Here is a 15,151-nt window from a genome sequence, read left to right as displayed (position 1 = left end):
TGTTCCGATTGTTTTCTAAAAAGCATTTTCCTGCACAGAGAAGGTCTTGACCAGCAAATATTTTTCAAAAGCAACAATTTTTCAGAGTCTCTGCAGGAGAAAATTATGTCAGTGATTGGTACAAAGATTAGATCTCTAAATCAGTTAATCATGTACATTATTTCCACCACTACTCCAACAATATGGTTTGTACCCCACCTTGAGCTGCTGCGAGAGGTGTGTAATAATAATAATAATAATAATAATAATAATAATAATAATAATGATAACGATAATGATAATAGTTATTATTGAATTCTTTTTTATTATAATTTTTATTGTGTTAAAAGTGATATTTACAGCGAAAGCGAGGAAAACATGCCTGTGAGGGATAGTGAGAGTGCAGATAGAGGGAAAGTTAGATTTGTAAGGAGAGACAGAAGAGAGGTGAAAGAATGAGAGAGAGAACCCCCCCCCAAAAAAAAAAAGAAAAAGAAAAAAGAAATAAAAAGGAGTTGGACCTCCCATTGTCCTCTTGAGGAGTTGACTTTTCAAGAGTCATCTGTTGTATTTTCCAGTTTACCTTCCTTAAATTTTATATTTTCAAACGTCAGATAGATCTATTGTAAGTGTATTTCCGCCACTCTGAATAAAATCTCTGAAGTCAGACCAATCTGTTTTTTCTTTTTGGTCTGTTAATTGTTATCATCACCACCATCATCATCATCAGAAAAATTCCCAGATAGCAAAAGGCTACCATATTTCTATGTAAAAATGAACCTTTTTCACAGAGATACTGTGTTTTTTCTAACCTTCTCGACGCATTCCTGTTTTGCTGGTTTGGAAAGCAAATGAATATCTTTACCTTCTGTGTGTGTGTCTCTCTCTCTGTCTTAAACTCAATCAGAACCTCTTTTATTTCTGACCTTGGCTCACATTCCAGACATTTGCTTCTCTCTCCCTGTGGCATTTACACATTTGCATGCCACTAATTCCTCAGCATTTAATTTTGCTCCTGACCAAATATGCCATTGACCATAATTAGAGACTGAGTTGGCAAGATGGTGCTGATAGGTCTCTTTCTCCCCTTTGAATAAGACATAAACAATTAAGTCATAATGAAATAAACATGTGAGATTGTATCAGTTATTAGAAAATGTTTAGTAATAATTGCTGTTGTTATTTGCATTTTAAGGTCAATTTTTCCGCCCCATTGACTTCGATATCCTTGAAGTCCATCCTGGGTCTGATCCAGAAAAACCAGATGCCACAATGGTTGTGAAAAATAACTGGTTGACCGTAACAAGGTGAGCAGAATCAGAATTTTAAATTGACATTAAAGTGCCTGAATGAAGTGGATGCTCAAAGCTCACTATTTTGGTTCTTCCCTTTCAGGGGCTGGCAGAAGGATTACACAGAAGATACTCGCCATGGCCTCAATGTGCCTTGCTGGTTTGTTCACAACAATGGAGAAGGCCTTATTGATGGGGTGCACACAGACTATATTGTTCCCAGCATATTTGGATGAATAGTCCCTGTGATTATGAAAATATTTTTTTCCTAAGGCAATATGTTCAGAATCTCAGCTATAATCTAGAATTATGTGTATTATATGTTCCTGTCAGCAGCTGGATACTTTTATGATCTGTCATGATGACTTCTTCCTTATGGAAAACAGTTGTTTGCCTAATTTTATTGCAAAACAATAAATGAGTACTCTGCGTGAATTTAATTTCAAAAATTAGCCTGATATTTCTGTACCAGTGGGTCACTCATAGTCCACATTTAGCCCCTTTAACCAAAGGCCTTAAAACTTTGACTAATGGCTGAAGGTCTAATAACTCTTGAAATGCTACTGTGGTGACATATTTTTAATTAACCTGAGAGTAAGAGGCAACAAATACAGTGGAACGTATTTCTGAGTAAACTTGTATCAGTTCTGCATACCATATTTGGGGCTAAATGAAGACCAAATTCAAATAGACTCATTTATATAACAGAGTGAAAGTGAGATTTTTTTTTCCTGAGTATATCAAAACTTTTGTACACAAATGAAGAGCACTGAACACTTCGCAGCAAACACACCTCATACTTTCTCCCCACTGTCAGTTACTTTCAATTCAGAAAGAGTATGAGAAATCCCATAGTAATAGTAGGCCTGAAAGCAGGAGCAGGTCACTTCCAGTGGGCAAGAGGCTTTACAAGACTTTAAAGAGATCGTCCTCTCTCTCTCAAAAAAAATATATCCAAATATGTGCTAATGTTGCTTGGGAATTTGATTGGCCATTTTGGGTAGCCTAAGCCTGGGTATGTTGATTTTTTGTTTTTTTTGCCAATCGGTTGTTTTTTTCACCTTCCAGTTTTGAGAAGAGTTTCCCTAACCCTAAAACCGAGCCTTCTGGCCGCAAATGACCTGAAAAGGGGGCAGATCTTTCATCTGCAGGGGCTTCCAATGCATGTAGCAACAATTTTAGACAACAAAATTGGGTTTAGAGTATTTACGGCTCATAAGTAAGCACTTTGCTAATCAGATATTGAATGGAGCTTTGTTACATAATTTTGAAACCCTTGTCTTGGGTGTCAATCAATCTCCTCATATATAAATAGACATCATGTATACGGCAGGTTTTGGAGTCATAATTGTGGATGTCGATAATTCTTTCCTAAAGGAAGCTAGGGAGGGAGCCTGTCCAATTCCGTTGGGGAGGGCATTCCAGAGCAGGAGTGTCACCACCAAGAATTCCCTTTCCCGCATTCCCACCAACTGCGCTTGTGTGGGTAGTGGGACCATGAGAAGGACCTCCCCGAAGGAGGACATGGGGGCGGGTTCAGGGGAGGGGCGTTGCTTCTTCACAAGAGCCCAAGACAGGGCTGAGAATCTATATCTCTCCTGAGGCGCTTGTTGGGACACAAAGGGCGGAGCTAGGGAAGAGGGCAGGGCCTCCTTCCAAGAGCCCGAGACAGGGCTGAGCCTCTATACCTCTCCTGAGAGGCCTTTTAGGACTAAAGGGAGGAGCTGGGGTGGGGGCGGGGCCTCTTCCCAAGAGCGCGAGACAGGGCTGAGCCTCTGTATAGCTCCCCTGAGGCGCTTGTTAGAACACAGAGGCGGGGTATAGAGGTTCAGCCCCATCAGGCACTTGGGAAGAGGCCCCGCCTCCTCTAGCCACGCCCCCTGTGTCCTGGCAGGCGCCGCAGGACAAGGATAGAAGCTCAGCCCTGCCTCAGAGCTCGTAACTCCTCCCATCCCAGTCCTGGCCACCCATTTGTGGCCCCGCCCACCTCCCCCTTCCCCTCGCAGCCTTGCATCTTGGACTAGGGAAGAGGCTCAGCCCCATCATCTTGAGCAGGAGCCACGCCCACCCCTTGAAGCCACGCCCCTCTTTCCAGGGGACGCTGAGTAATATTTTTTCTGGAAAGGGGGCGGTAGGCCAAATAAGTTTGGGAACCACTGGTTTAGATAGAACAAAGTATGTGGAAAAATGTCACATTTTACTATGTTTTTTTTTCTTGTGCAGAAAACCCCAATGCCACACATTCTCCAAAAGTCAGAAACACAAGTGTAATTAATTAACAAATTTTAATAGTGTTTCATTTACCACATTAAGTAATGAAAGATGGCTGGAATCCTAGTAAGTGTTACAAATCCACAAGCAACTCTTATGCATTCATGACATCATGTTCACGATTCTTAGGTATTCTCTTATTTAGGTGTTACATTGGAACCACGAAAGTATCTCAATCCATGCTTACTGGTCAGCAGCCACTGCACTTGATAGGAATCTGTTCCCCTTTAGCTGAACATGCTGACTATGGCCCCCTTCTACACTGCCATATAAAATCCAGATTATCTGCTTTGAACTGGATTATATGGCAGTGTAGATTCAAATAATCCAGTTCAAAGCAAATAATATGCTATCTGATATGATAATCTGGATTACTGTATATAGCAGTGTAGAAGGGGCCTAACATTGTCACCTCCCTCAAATACAGCCAATCTCTGCTGCAAGGTGCGGATTATAACGGAAACTTTATGGCAACAGAGATTGCAAGGAAGTATTTAGCTGTGTCCTGAGCAATATTATCTCTTTTTTGAGCTTCAGAGCAATAGATCCCTGTTGATTGCAATGGTTGCTGAGCACTGAGTGGGGAGGGAGTAGGGTCAGGCTGGGATTCACTATCACTGTTACGTAGTAACTTCAGGATGCAGGCTAACCAAGATTGTGGAAAAATGAAACTTTCCTTTCCTTAAACTTTAATGTAGTTTAAGTTCAAGTTCAGTAATAGTTGAAAATCTCTGGTTTGGATTTACACTGACAATAATATCAAGAACTGAGTGGAAATCGAAATCAAAATTACCAGCATTCACTGACCTCTGGATTATCTGCTTTGATAATCTGGATAATATGACAGCATAGATTCAGCCTCAATCTGCATTATATGAGTCTATCTTGACCATATAATGCAGTTCAATCTGCATTTAAGAGCAGTGTAGGTGGGGCTATAGTATAGTTTATATAGTATGACATGCAGACTAGAGGAAATTTGAAACATATACTTTCATTGTCACGTTGCTTTAGTACAGAGTAAACACATAACTACTGTACATATTTTCTCTCTCTCTTAATAAAGCACCCACCTTGGCAGACAAGGGCTGGATCTACACTGCCATATAATCCAGTTTCATAATGTAGATTAACTGCACTGAATTGCATTATATGGCAGTGTAGACTCATAGTTCAATGCTGTTAATCTGTATCCTGAAACTGGATTACATGGCAGTGTAGATTCAACCAAGACTTCTCATGTATGCTCGAGGCTTGGTCCAGTTATTAAACATCATCCTGAGGTATATGAATACTATAAAAGCAGAGTTGCAGTTACTGTAATTATAAAAAATCCATGGCTGGTTAAATAGTTCTGCAGTTATCTGATCCAAGGTTTTCTGCTTTAAACTGGGTTATATGAGTCTGCACTGCCAGATAATCTGGGATAAACAGAAAACCTGGGATCAGATCCTGAGATATAGGGCCTGCCTGGAAGGGCTCCCAGAGTGTTGGAGGTGTGGACAACTGGATCTTAGGTAAAGGTAAAGGTTTTCCCCTGACGTTAAGTCCAGTCGTGACCGACTCTGGGGTTGGTGCTCATCTCCATTTCTAAGCCGAAGAGCGGGCATTGTCCATAGACACCTCCAAGGTCATGTGGCCAGCATGACTGCATGGAGTGCCATTACCTTCCCGCTGGAGCAGTACCTATTGATCTACTCATGTTTGCATGTTTTCGAACTGCTAGGTTGGCAGGAGCTGGGGCTAACAGCGGGCGGTCATTCCACTCCCGGGATTTGAACCTGGGACCTTTTGGTCCGCAAGTTCAGCAGCTCAGCGCTTTAATACACTGTGCCACCAGGGGACCCCACTGGATCTTATATGACCATATAATGCAATTCAATCTTCATTACAATGGCAGTGTAAACTTATATTGATTTATGCCTTTCTATCAAAGATGGGTCTCAAGACAGGACTTAACTCACATTGCATCAGAGTATGCGGATACAGTCATTGTAGGATAATATCAGGGGACTGCATGCAGATATTATGACACTTGATGCTGCAGAACACACAAGCTCACTTGAACCTTGAAGACTAGTTGAAATGATTGCACAAGATGATTGGGTCTGACCCCTTAACTTTATTTGAAATTTTTAGTAACCTACTACATTTAGATTGCAGAAACAGTGAATCCATTGAACCACAGAGAGAAAAAGTCAATGTACCTAAAACGTGAAGAATATGAGGCAACAACAGCCCATTGTTTTATAAAATGCAAATTCTATCTACGTGCCATTTTGTAGACACCTAATACACCAGAGTTGTATATTTTGGTTATATAAAATAGTTGCATCCTGTCACTATAATTTTCAGTAGCTGGGAAGAACACCTAAAGCAGACTTGAAACAACATAATCGGTATGTGCGCCATCAATTAGACCTTCTCCGTTATTGTGAATAAACCAACAAGGGACATTCCTGCCATGTTTTGGATCATCTGTGTAATCCTTTTGCCATCCCCTAAAAATGAAAAAAAAAACATTGAAATGCAATATTCAGATTTCATGCAGGTAAAACAATGGAATCTAGGTATTCTCAATTAGCAGAAACAAACACAAGGGGGGTAGTATTGCAGTACCTCTCCACTCCCATGGATATCTCTTTATTTTGAGAGTGAAGCACAAAGCCTCCTGCATATGAGGACATCCTCCACACAGTTTTGAAACTAAGAAATTAGTATTCACAACTGACTTGAGAGTCTCTACTTGAACACCAAAAGAGTGACATTGCAAGTACAGTAGAGTCTCATTTATCCAACACTCGCGTATCCAACGTCCTGGATTATCCAACGCATTTTTGTAGTCAATGTTTTCAATATATCGTGATATTTTGGTGCTAAATTTGTAAATACAGTAATTACTACATAGCATTACTGGGTATTAAACTACTTTTTCTGTCAAATTTGTTTTATAATACGATGTTTCGGTGCTTAATTTGTAAAATCATAACCTAATTTGATGTTTAATAGGCTTTTCCTTAATCCCTCCTTATTATCCAACATATTCGCTTATCCAACATTCTGCCGGCCCGTTTATGTTGGATAAGTGAGACTCTACTGTACATGCACGAAGGAGAAGGACACTGGAAGTGGACAAAACTATGTGTCTCTCCTAATATGTTTGCTTCAGGTGAGTCCAAACGAGGTGAACTGTGCCTGAAAGTGATTCCATGTAAAAGCCCAAGCTCTTTCTATCTGCAGAATCTGGCAGTAGGAGCCATCACCTTGGATTGACCCAAACCAAATCTCATAATTGCACCAATTTAACATATAACAGTTCTTTGAAAAACAATCTGAAACATTTGTAACTATGGGAAATATACGTTTTTGTGTCAGTTCATTCTACTGGTTCAATAGGAATACTATCTCCTAAATGTTTGATTTACTGCTTACCTAGTCACTGTCAACTGATTGTTTTTCACAATCATGGTTGCATCTGGTTTCTTAGGATCAGACCCAGGATGTACTTCAAGAATGCTAAAGTCAATTGGATGGAAAAACTGCCCTAAAGGTTTGGGGGGAAAAATCTGTTACTACTATTGTCTTGTTTTATGTATCTACAAAAACCATTTGGTCCCGCTGAGGTATCCCTTTTCAGTAGTCAGATAAAACTAACATTAAAATGCTGAATATGCATAGGAGAATGTTAAATTTTCCAGTCTTAGAAAACTGGATTCTATAGGCCAAATCCTAATATATTAATGTATTTAAAATACTCAAACCATAAAGAGAAAAAACCCGGTCAACGTATGTATCCTCAAAAGTTCATTGAGTAAACTTTTCCCTTTTTCCTATTTGTAGCCCTTTGAAGAATAGTATCATCCCTGCTTCTTCCTTATACAACAACCTCTGCTTCTTATGGCCTTTAATGAAGTTGTTTCCTGTTCATTCTAATATAATTAAATCGTGAGCAATTACTCTGAATGCTAAGAAGTCTTTCCTATTCTTCAACCAAGAGACAGAAATTGATGGCTAAAATACTTATTCAGAGATTTGTGACCACATGAGGGAAAAAGAGTTAACTAAGGTCTAATTGTTTAATATGTATTAATTTTTTAAAAAAATAATTGATTTTATGTCATTGTTTGTATGTTTTCAAGTCATCTAATGGTTGTCATATGTAAGCTGCCTTGAGTCCCCTTCGGGGTGGAGAAAGGTGGGGTAGAAATAAAGTAAATAAATAAAATAAATAAATAGATTGATTATGCAATTATATTTTAAGTTTTTTAAAATCATCATCAAACTGAGCAAGAACTGAAAGCAAGACAGGAGACGAACAGGGAAAATGTTAGAGTGAAATTATTGGATAGTAATCTGGATTTTCTATAAAAGATGAGCAAAATAATGACCATTTTAAAAAAAATGAGCAAAGCAGAAGCAGCCTAGATCTCTCCAAGGTTGTAAATTCTGAGCGGGACCATTCAGACTGAAACTGATGGCCTGGGCAACTACCATGTGATCTGGCAAATATATGTAAAAGCAAAACAGGCAGCAGAAGGTGGAATTGTGTGATTTCAGCATTGTGCTGGAATATCAAAATCCATGCTGCAAGTTGTTCTGGTGTGAGAGAATCAACCACCTACAAAGACGATGTGTTACTATCCTGCAAGAAGGCTTCTCTCATGCCTCCCCTTCCTGCTGCTGAATATGCATGCCCAGTGTGGAATATATCTCACCACATTAAAACATTAAAACAGTGAATGTGTGTGATGCCTCATGGGCCTTGTAGTCCTGTTCCTAGTACTATTGTGGCTGATGAAGATGAAAACATGGGGTTTTCGCCGGTTCAACAAGAACCGGAGTCCCTTCACCTGCCGGATGTTGATGTTTGCCCTCAAGAATTCAGTAAAACAGGCCTTGGGCATTACTCCCCTCTGTTTCCCAGGAAGGAATCTTACTCTAGAGACAGAGGAGTCAGAGAAGCAAATCGGAGGAGTTTACGGATCGCTGCCAAACAACAGGCTGATTAGGCCTGCTTCCCTTGGGAAATTCTAAAGAGTCATGCATCTGGACAGAGTTGGGTTTCGCTTCTCGTTCTCTAGGGAAAGAGATTGTTGGCGGGAAAACGAGACCCAATATAGGTGTTTGGCGCGGGAGATTCTTTGCGGAGTCAACAGATCAGCTTCAGGAGTGAGATCGTGTGTGGACTTCGTAACCCCAGTTCCTTGCCTCCCAGATCACGTATTCAAGTTTATGCATCGCCTTGCTTTCGACCACGAACCTTGTTCCAGGATCCACAGATTACCTTGTTTCTAGTCACGGACCTAGTCAAAGAACCAAGTTATTTCCAGCCTTGTTGTCAAGCTTCATTGGACTTCTAAGACTCTGACATTTCCCCACACTATTGCTTGGCAAAAGTGTGTGTTTCGGTCAAGTGGATTAAAACTTTGAACTCTAATATCATTTATTGGACAATACATTTTTGGACTACATTTGACCTCATTTGAAAGGTCTGCTTCTGAACTATATTCTTCACTTGTTTTTATTGCCTTTATATATTTCCTTAATAAAGATAATAGATAGAGACTGGCCTATGTGTATGGTTCTTGGTGCCCAGCTGACAGAGGTCTGACAATGTGGCTCTTAATGAGACATGCTGCATTATCACAGGATGTCCACACCCTACACCACTGGAGAAATTATATTGCTTAGCCAGTATTGCAACACCTGGTACCAGATGAGAAGCTCCCTCCTGGGCACACAGAAGACTAGGCGACTTGGAAGGCGCTGAACAGACTGCGCTCTGGCACCACGAGATGCAGAGCCAACCTTAAGAAATGGGGCTACAAAGTGGAGTCCACAACATGTGAGTGTGGAGAAGAGCAAACCACAGACCACTTACTCCAGTGCAGCCTGAGCCCTGCCACATGCACAGTGGAGGACCACCTTATAGCGCCGCCAGAAGCACTCCAAGTGGCCAGCTTCTGATCAAAGGAAATTTAGTATAATGCCAAGTTTTTAACTTTATTTGTGGTTTTTCTATACATTATAACTGTATTCTCAATTTACTTCTGACACAATAAATAAATACCAATATCCACCAGTATTTCTTAAATATTTTCCACTCATTACCCCTTTTTGCCCAATAAATGTTTATGTCACCACCGATATATTGGTATATAAAATAAAAGACAGAGAAGGAATTGGGCTGCAGGTTAAGGAAAGTAAAAAGTGGTGTGTTTGCTGAATTATATTAGTCCCCCCCCAAACAAAGAACTATCTTGTCTAATGTTAATTGAATGTCCCAGTTGAAAGTCCAGAAAGCAAATATTCAAGAATCATCCATTCACAGGATCTGTATCTTCAGTACTTTGACGGAAGATTTGCTAAGAAGTAATGTTTCACCAAAAGCTGATAAAGCAGACTTTCAATATGAGCAGTGGGCTTCCATACGACAGAAAAACAAATAACTTCCTTTGGCTTGCACACACATATATACACACATTAATCAAACTTTTGTAAATTCATACCTAATAAGCCATGGGTATGTTCAGACATTTTGTGACCGTCTATTATATAGAAGCCCAGAAAATCTCCATATGTTGCATGTTTCCTCCAGACTTGATGCAAAACGACTTCAAATTTCACTCCATCTCCCATTGAAATTTCCAAACTTTTTTCCCGAATGATTTTCAAAGTCAAGCTAATTGGTTAGAAAATAGAGTACGCACAAATGAGTACAATGGCTTTCAATGCCCAAAATGATTTTTAAAAATATATAAAATGTTGGTGCAAGCATTACTTTGGATGTCGTAAGGTGACTTCATCAAACCATGTGAAATTTATTGGCTTTCTGCCAATTTGAAGAGTGATTTTCTCAGGAGTGATTTCAAGTGTCATGTTCAATTGCGTGTTTAGAATCCCAAGTCTCCCAATGAACGTATTGTGTGGACTGGCATCATTACTGCTCTGTTTATCTCCAACAAGTTGGCCATTGACAATAATACCTAATAGGATGGGACATCGTGAAAGTGGGAAGAAGGAAACATAACTAAAATATACTATAGGAAATAAACAACATAAGCATAAATAAAGTGATGAATTTAACAGAGAAATGACATGAGCTGAAGTTACCATAGTTAATGCTCCATAACTTTATGAATCTATAGCTACATTGTGGAAATACAATGAAATCCTTTTAGTGATTTATGAAAATGTGCATCTGGATGCTAACAAGAGAGTCTGAATGCACACTGGGTGTTTCTGACATGAATTGGTCACTCTTGATGCACACTCACTGGATACTCCTGGTATGCACTGGGTTCTTGCTAGCTGGTGTCTGGATGCACATTGTGCCCAGACATCAATTACTCTGTTGGGAAGCTTCTCAATGCTATTCCCAACATGCATAGGTCCACTTATGAAGACGTTAAGTCCCATGCTTAATTCCAGCACTTAATTCTTGGGCATATGAAATGAAATGGGAAGGCATGTCTGTATTCAGCTTACCTGTAGCTGGGTCTCTAATGAGGTTTAATACTATGCCTGGATCATCATTGATGTTAAAGCAAAGAGCATCTTCTTTAAGGGGAACATCTATAATGAAGTGTGGATCTCCATCAACTGAAAATACAGATTTATGTTTAGATCATTCTGTTCCTTGTTCAAAGCTCTCTGCTATTTTTTTTAATTATAGTGCTGTTTTCCCCTTTACCCAACTGGAGATGAATCCACCTTGTAGAAATAAGACCATTTGACACCACTTTAACTGTCCTGGCTCAATGCTGTGGAACCCAGGAGTTGTAGTTTGACGAGGCACAAGGAGTCTTTGGCAGAGAAGGCTCAACGCCTTGTAAAAGTATAATATCCATGATGCCATAGCAATGAATCAGACAATAAGTAAAGCAAAGTTCAAGGTTTTCACCTGACATGAAGTCTAGTCGTGTCTGGGGGTCAGTGCTATTTCTGAGCCAAATAGCCAGCGTTGTCTGTAGACATCTCAAAGGTCATGTGGCTGGCATGACTGCATGGAGCTCCGTTACCTTCCCGCTGGAGCGGTATCTATTGATCCATGGACATTTGCATGTTTTTGAACTGCTGGGATGGCAGAAACTGGGGCTAACAGTGGGAGCTTATCCTGCTCCCCGGATGCGATCCGTCAACCTTTCTGTCAGTAAGTTCAGCAGCTCAGCAGTTTAACCCGCTGTGCCACTGGAGGCAGTAAACGTGGCATTAAATCTATGGTGCAGATAGTTACACCCTTGATGTGGACATTTTGAAAGCTTGCAAAAGGTTTAAGCACGTCTCCCACCTGCGAATTCTTGCCTCTGATTGTAGCCACTGCTGTTGTATTCTTCTGGCGAATCTAATCTATGGCCTTCCAGATATTGGCTTAAATCATGTTGGTCACTTTCTACTTTAGTTGTTAGTCTCAATTTTCCCTAAGACCTAGCTCAAGATGAGGGATGATGGGAGCTAGTACTTCATCAGCATTTGGAGGACAAGTCATCACCATGCATTACAGAATTATAAAGAAAGCACATTATTAAGGAACATGTAGCTGAGATGCTTCACTGGTAAAACTATGGAGAGAAAGCTACGTATGTCTTCCAATGCAAGGAGCCTTGCAGTCCTATCACGCCCCCCCCCATGAATAGGGACGACTAATAATAATAATAATAATAATAATAATAATAATAATAATAATAATAATAATAATGATAATAATAATAGTGCGGTTTTCTGGCATTGTGTATTTCTGCCGCTTCTGTGACTGTTCATTTGGGTTTTGATGATTCCGTAGCCCACTTGTCGATGGATGTCCAGAATCAGCAGCATCCACCGCGGTCCTTTTTATCCTGGGCGACGACCGAGCCAGTATAGACTTCGTTTGGGTTTGATTCTCCATAATGCTAATGGGTTAGGTGCTCTTAGTTCTGCTCCTCAACTGAGGCCTCTCTGGCTTGGTTGGACCTGCCGGTAGTTACACTACCGTCAGCACAGCCCTCAGTCATCATTGGAGCAGTCAAGCCCCCCCACCACGTCAAGGTGGCACCTGCACAAGGTGGCACTTGACAAAATTGAAGGAAAAGCTGATAAGGAGAAGACCTGGCTCTGGCTCACAAATGAGACCCTGAAGGAGGAGACAGAAGGCCTGATCCTTGCAGCCCAGGAGCAAGCCATCAGGACAAATGCAATTAAGGCCAAGATCGAAAAATCAGCTGTTGACCCAAAATGCAGACTGTGCAAGGAAACCAACAAAACCATTGATCATATCCTCAGCTGCTGTAAGAAAATTGCACAGACAGACTACAAACAGAGGCACAACTATGTGGCCCAAATGATTCATTGGAACTTATGCCTCAAGTACCACCTCCCAGCAGCAAAGAACTGGTGGGATCACAAACCTGCAAAAGTATTGGAAAATGAGCACGCAAAGATACTGTGGGACTTCCGAATCCAGACTGACAAAGTTCTGGAACACAATACACCAGACATCACAGTTGTGGAAAAGAACAAGGTTTGGATCATTGATGTTGCCATCCCAGGTGACAGTTGCATTGACGAAAAACAACAGGAAAAACTCAGCCGCTATCAGGACCTCAAGATTGAACTGCAAAGACTCTGGCAGAAACCAGTGCAGGTGGTCCCGGTGGTGATGGGCACACTGGGTGCCGTGCTGAAAGATCTCAGCCGGCATTTGGAAACAATAGACATTGACAAAATCACGATCTGCCAACTGCAAAAGGCCACCCTGCTGGGATCTGCACGCATCATCCGAAAATACATCACACAGTCCTAGACACTTGGGAAGTGTTCGACTTGTGATTTTGTGAAACGAAACCCAGCATATCTATCTTGTTTGCTGTGTCATACAACGTCGTTGTGTCAATAATAATAATAATAATAATAACTTTATTCTTGTACCCCGCCTCCATCTTCCCGAAAGAACTCGGGGCGGCTTACATAAGAAAAACAGTCCATAAATTTAAAACACAATATAATAACATACTGTAGTTATAAAACAACATAACATGACAATTATTAAAACCAAGACATCAATTGCTATGTACAGAGGGTGATTAGAGCAAAACTCTGAGTAAAGTGCATGAGCAAAATAGAGACTGGCATGGGAGGACAGGGAACCAATCACATTAAAACACTAAAACCTATAAATGGGGGGGGGGGCAATATTGAAGTGCAGTACAGTTTGAAAACAAGATACATGGCTGTTGGCATCTTCACTCAAAAGTGCACCAGAACATCCATGTTTTTAGATTCCAACGCAAGGTGGACATGGGGCTAGAGGGGCACTGGAGGGCAGAGAAGTTAGTAATGCATCTATTTAATGTCCTGGTTCTTTCTAACCACAGTTTACAAAGACACATTAACATGTTGATTAGTACCATGGATCTACATCAAAACATTAAAACATGGTTACTTAATGGATTTTTGCTTTGTTTAGAAACAGAGCTTACTGTCAGAAAAGCAGGAAAAGAGGTAGGAAACTTTCATGTGAGAGGGAAAGAGGCAGAGCACGAGCTTCCTAGAAAAGTCCTACATTTCCAAACAACGATTTCTGTAATCTGTAGCGGGCTATGTATCTGTCATGTATGATACGCTTGGCTGTAATACAGAATTTGGGCTATATGGCTTAAACCTTTTGAACACAGACCCCTGCCCTCCAATGATTACAATTTGAAACAAAACTCACCACTGGTATAGCTGTGGCTGGGAGGTGGTCTACTATATGTTGGTTGAACTGCTATATAGAAAGAAATAAAAATCATTACTGTACACTACTGTTATATATAGAAAGAAAGAAAAGTCATGATGCTAAAGTAAAAAATGGAATAGAATAATAGAATCATAGAAGAGTTGGAAGAGACCTCATGGGCCATCCAGTCCAACCCCCTGCCAAGAAGCAGGAAATCGCATTCAAAGCACCCCCGACACTTATTTCCCATGCCAGTAAGTTAATGCTCAAGATCCTACAAGGCAGACTCCAGCAATACATGGAGTGAGAGTTGCCAGATGTCCAAGCTGGGTTCAGAAAAGGCAGAGGAACGAGAGACCAAATTGCCAATATCCGCTGGATAATAGAGGAAGCCAGGGAGTTTCAGAAAAACATCTATTTCTGCTTTATTGACTATTCTAAAGCCACCCACTGTGTGGATTATAATAAACTGTGGCGTGTTCTTGGTGGTATGGGGATACCAAGTCACCTTGTCTGTCTCCTGAGAAATCTGTATAAAGACCAAGTAGCCACAGTAAGAACAGACCACAGAACAACAGACTGGTTCAAGATTGGGAAAGGAGTGCGGCAGGGCTGTATACTTTCACCCTACCTATTCAGCTTGTACGCAGAACACATCATGCGACGTGCGGGGCTTAGTGAATCCAATGCTGGAGTTAAAATTGCTGGAAGAAACATTAACAACCTTAGGTATGCAGATGATACCACTCTGATGGCTGAAAGTGAAGAGGAGCTGAGGAGCCTTATCAGCAAGGTGAAAGAAGAAAGTGCAAAAGCTGGGCTGCAGTTAAACATCAAGAAAACCAAGATCATGGCAACTACATCTATTGATAACTGGCAAATAGAAGGAGAAAACGTGGAAGCAGTGACAGAT

At 40.7% G+C, this 15,151-nt stretch overlaps 2 protein-coding genes across 2 annotated transcripts in view; one reads left to right on the top strand and one right to left on the bottom strand.

The window, feature by feature from the left end:
- The window catches only part of LOC100553109 (inter-alpha-trypsin inhibitor heavy chain H3), a 42,265-nt gene extending 40,554 nt beyond the window's left edge, over positions 1-1,711 (top strand). Inside the window, exons 20-21 of the mRNA XM_062970029.1 lie at positions 1,175-1,286; positions 1,375-1,711. Coding sequence (XP_062826099.1) covers positions 1,175-1,286; positions 1,375-1,507 — 245 coding nt within the window. The 3' untranslated portion in view covers positions 1,508-1,711. The remainder of the gene's footprint in view (positions 1-1,174; positions 1,287-1,374) is intronic.
- Positions 1,712-5,644: 3,933 nt separating this feature from the next.
- Positions 5,645-15,151, bottom strand: part of LOC100560371 (inter-alpha-trypsin inhibitor heavy chain H3) — a 32,809-nt gene continuing 23,302 nt past the window's right edge. Inside the window, exons 16-21 of the mRNA XM_062969361.1 lie at positions 14,236-14,286; positions 11,031-11,144; positions 10,324-10,528; positions 10,052-10,224; positions 6,975-7,086; positions 5,645-6,043 (exon numbers count right to left, since the gene is read on the bottom strand). Coding sequence (XP_062825431.1) covers positions 5,914-6,043; positions 6,975-7,086; positions 10,052-10,224; positions 10,324-10,528; positions 11,031-11,144; positions 14,236-14,286 — 785 coding nt within the window. The 3' untranslated portion in view covers positions 5,645-5,913. The remainder of the gene's footprint in view (positions 6,044-6,974; positions 7,087-10,051; positions 10,225-10,323; positions 10,529-11,030; positions 11,145-14,235; positions 14,287-15,151) is intronic.

This window comes from Anolis carolinensis, chromosome 2 (assembly GCF_035594765.1).
Source record: "Anolis carolinensis isolate JA03-04 chromosome 2, rAnoCar3.1.pri, whole genome shotgun sequence".
NCBI lineage: Eukaryota > Metazoa > Chordata > Lepidosauria > Squamata > Dactyloidae > Anolis > Anolis carolinensis.
This window is presented reverse-complemented; position numbering and strand designations above follow the sequence as displayed.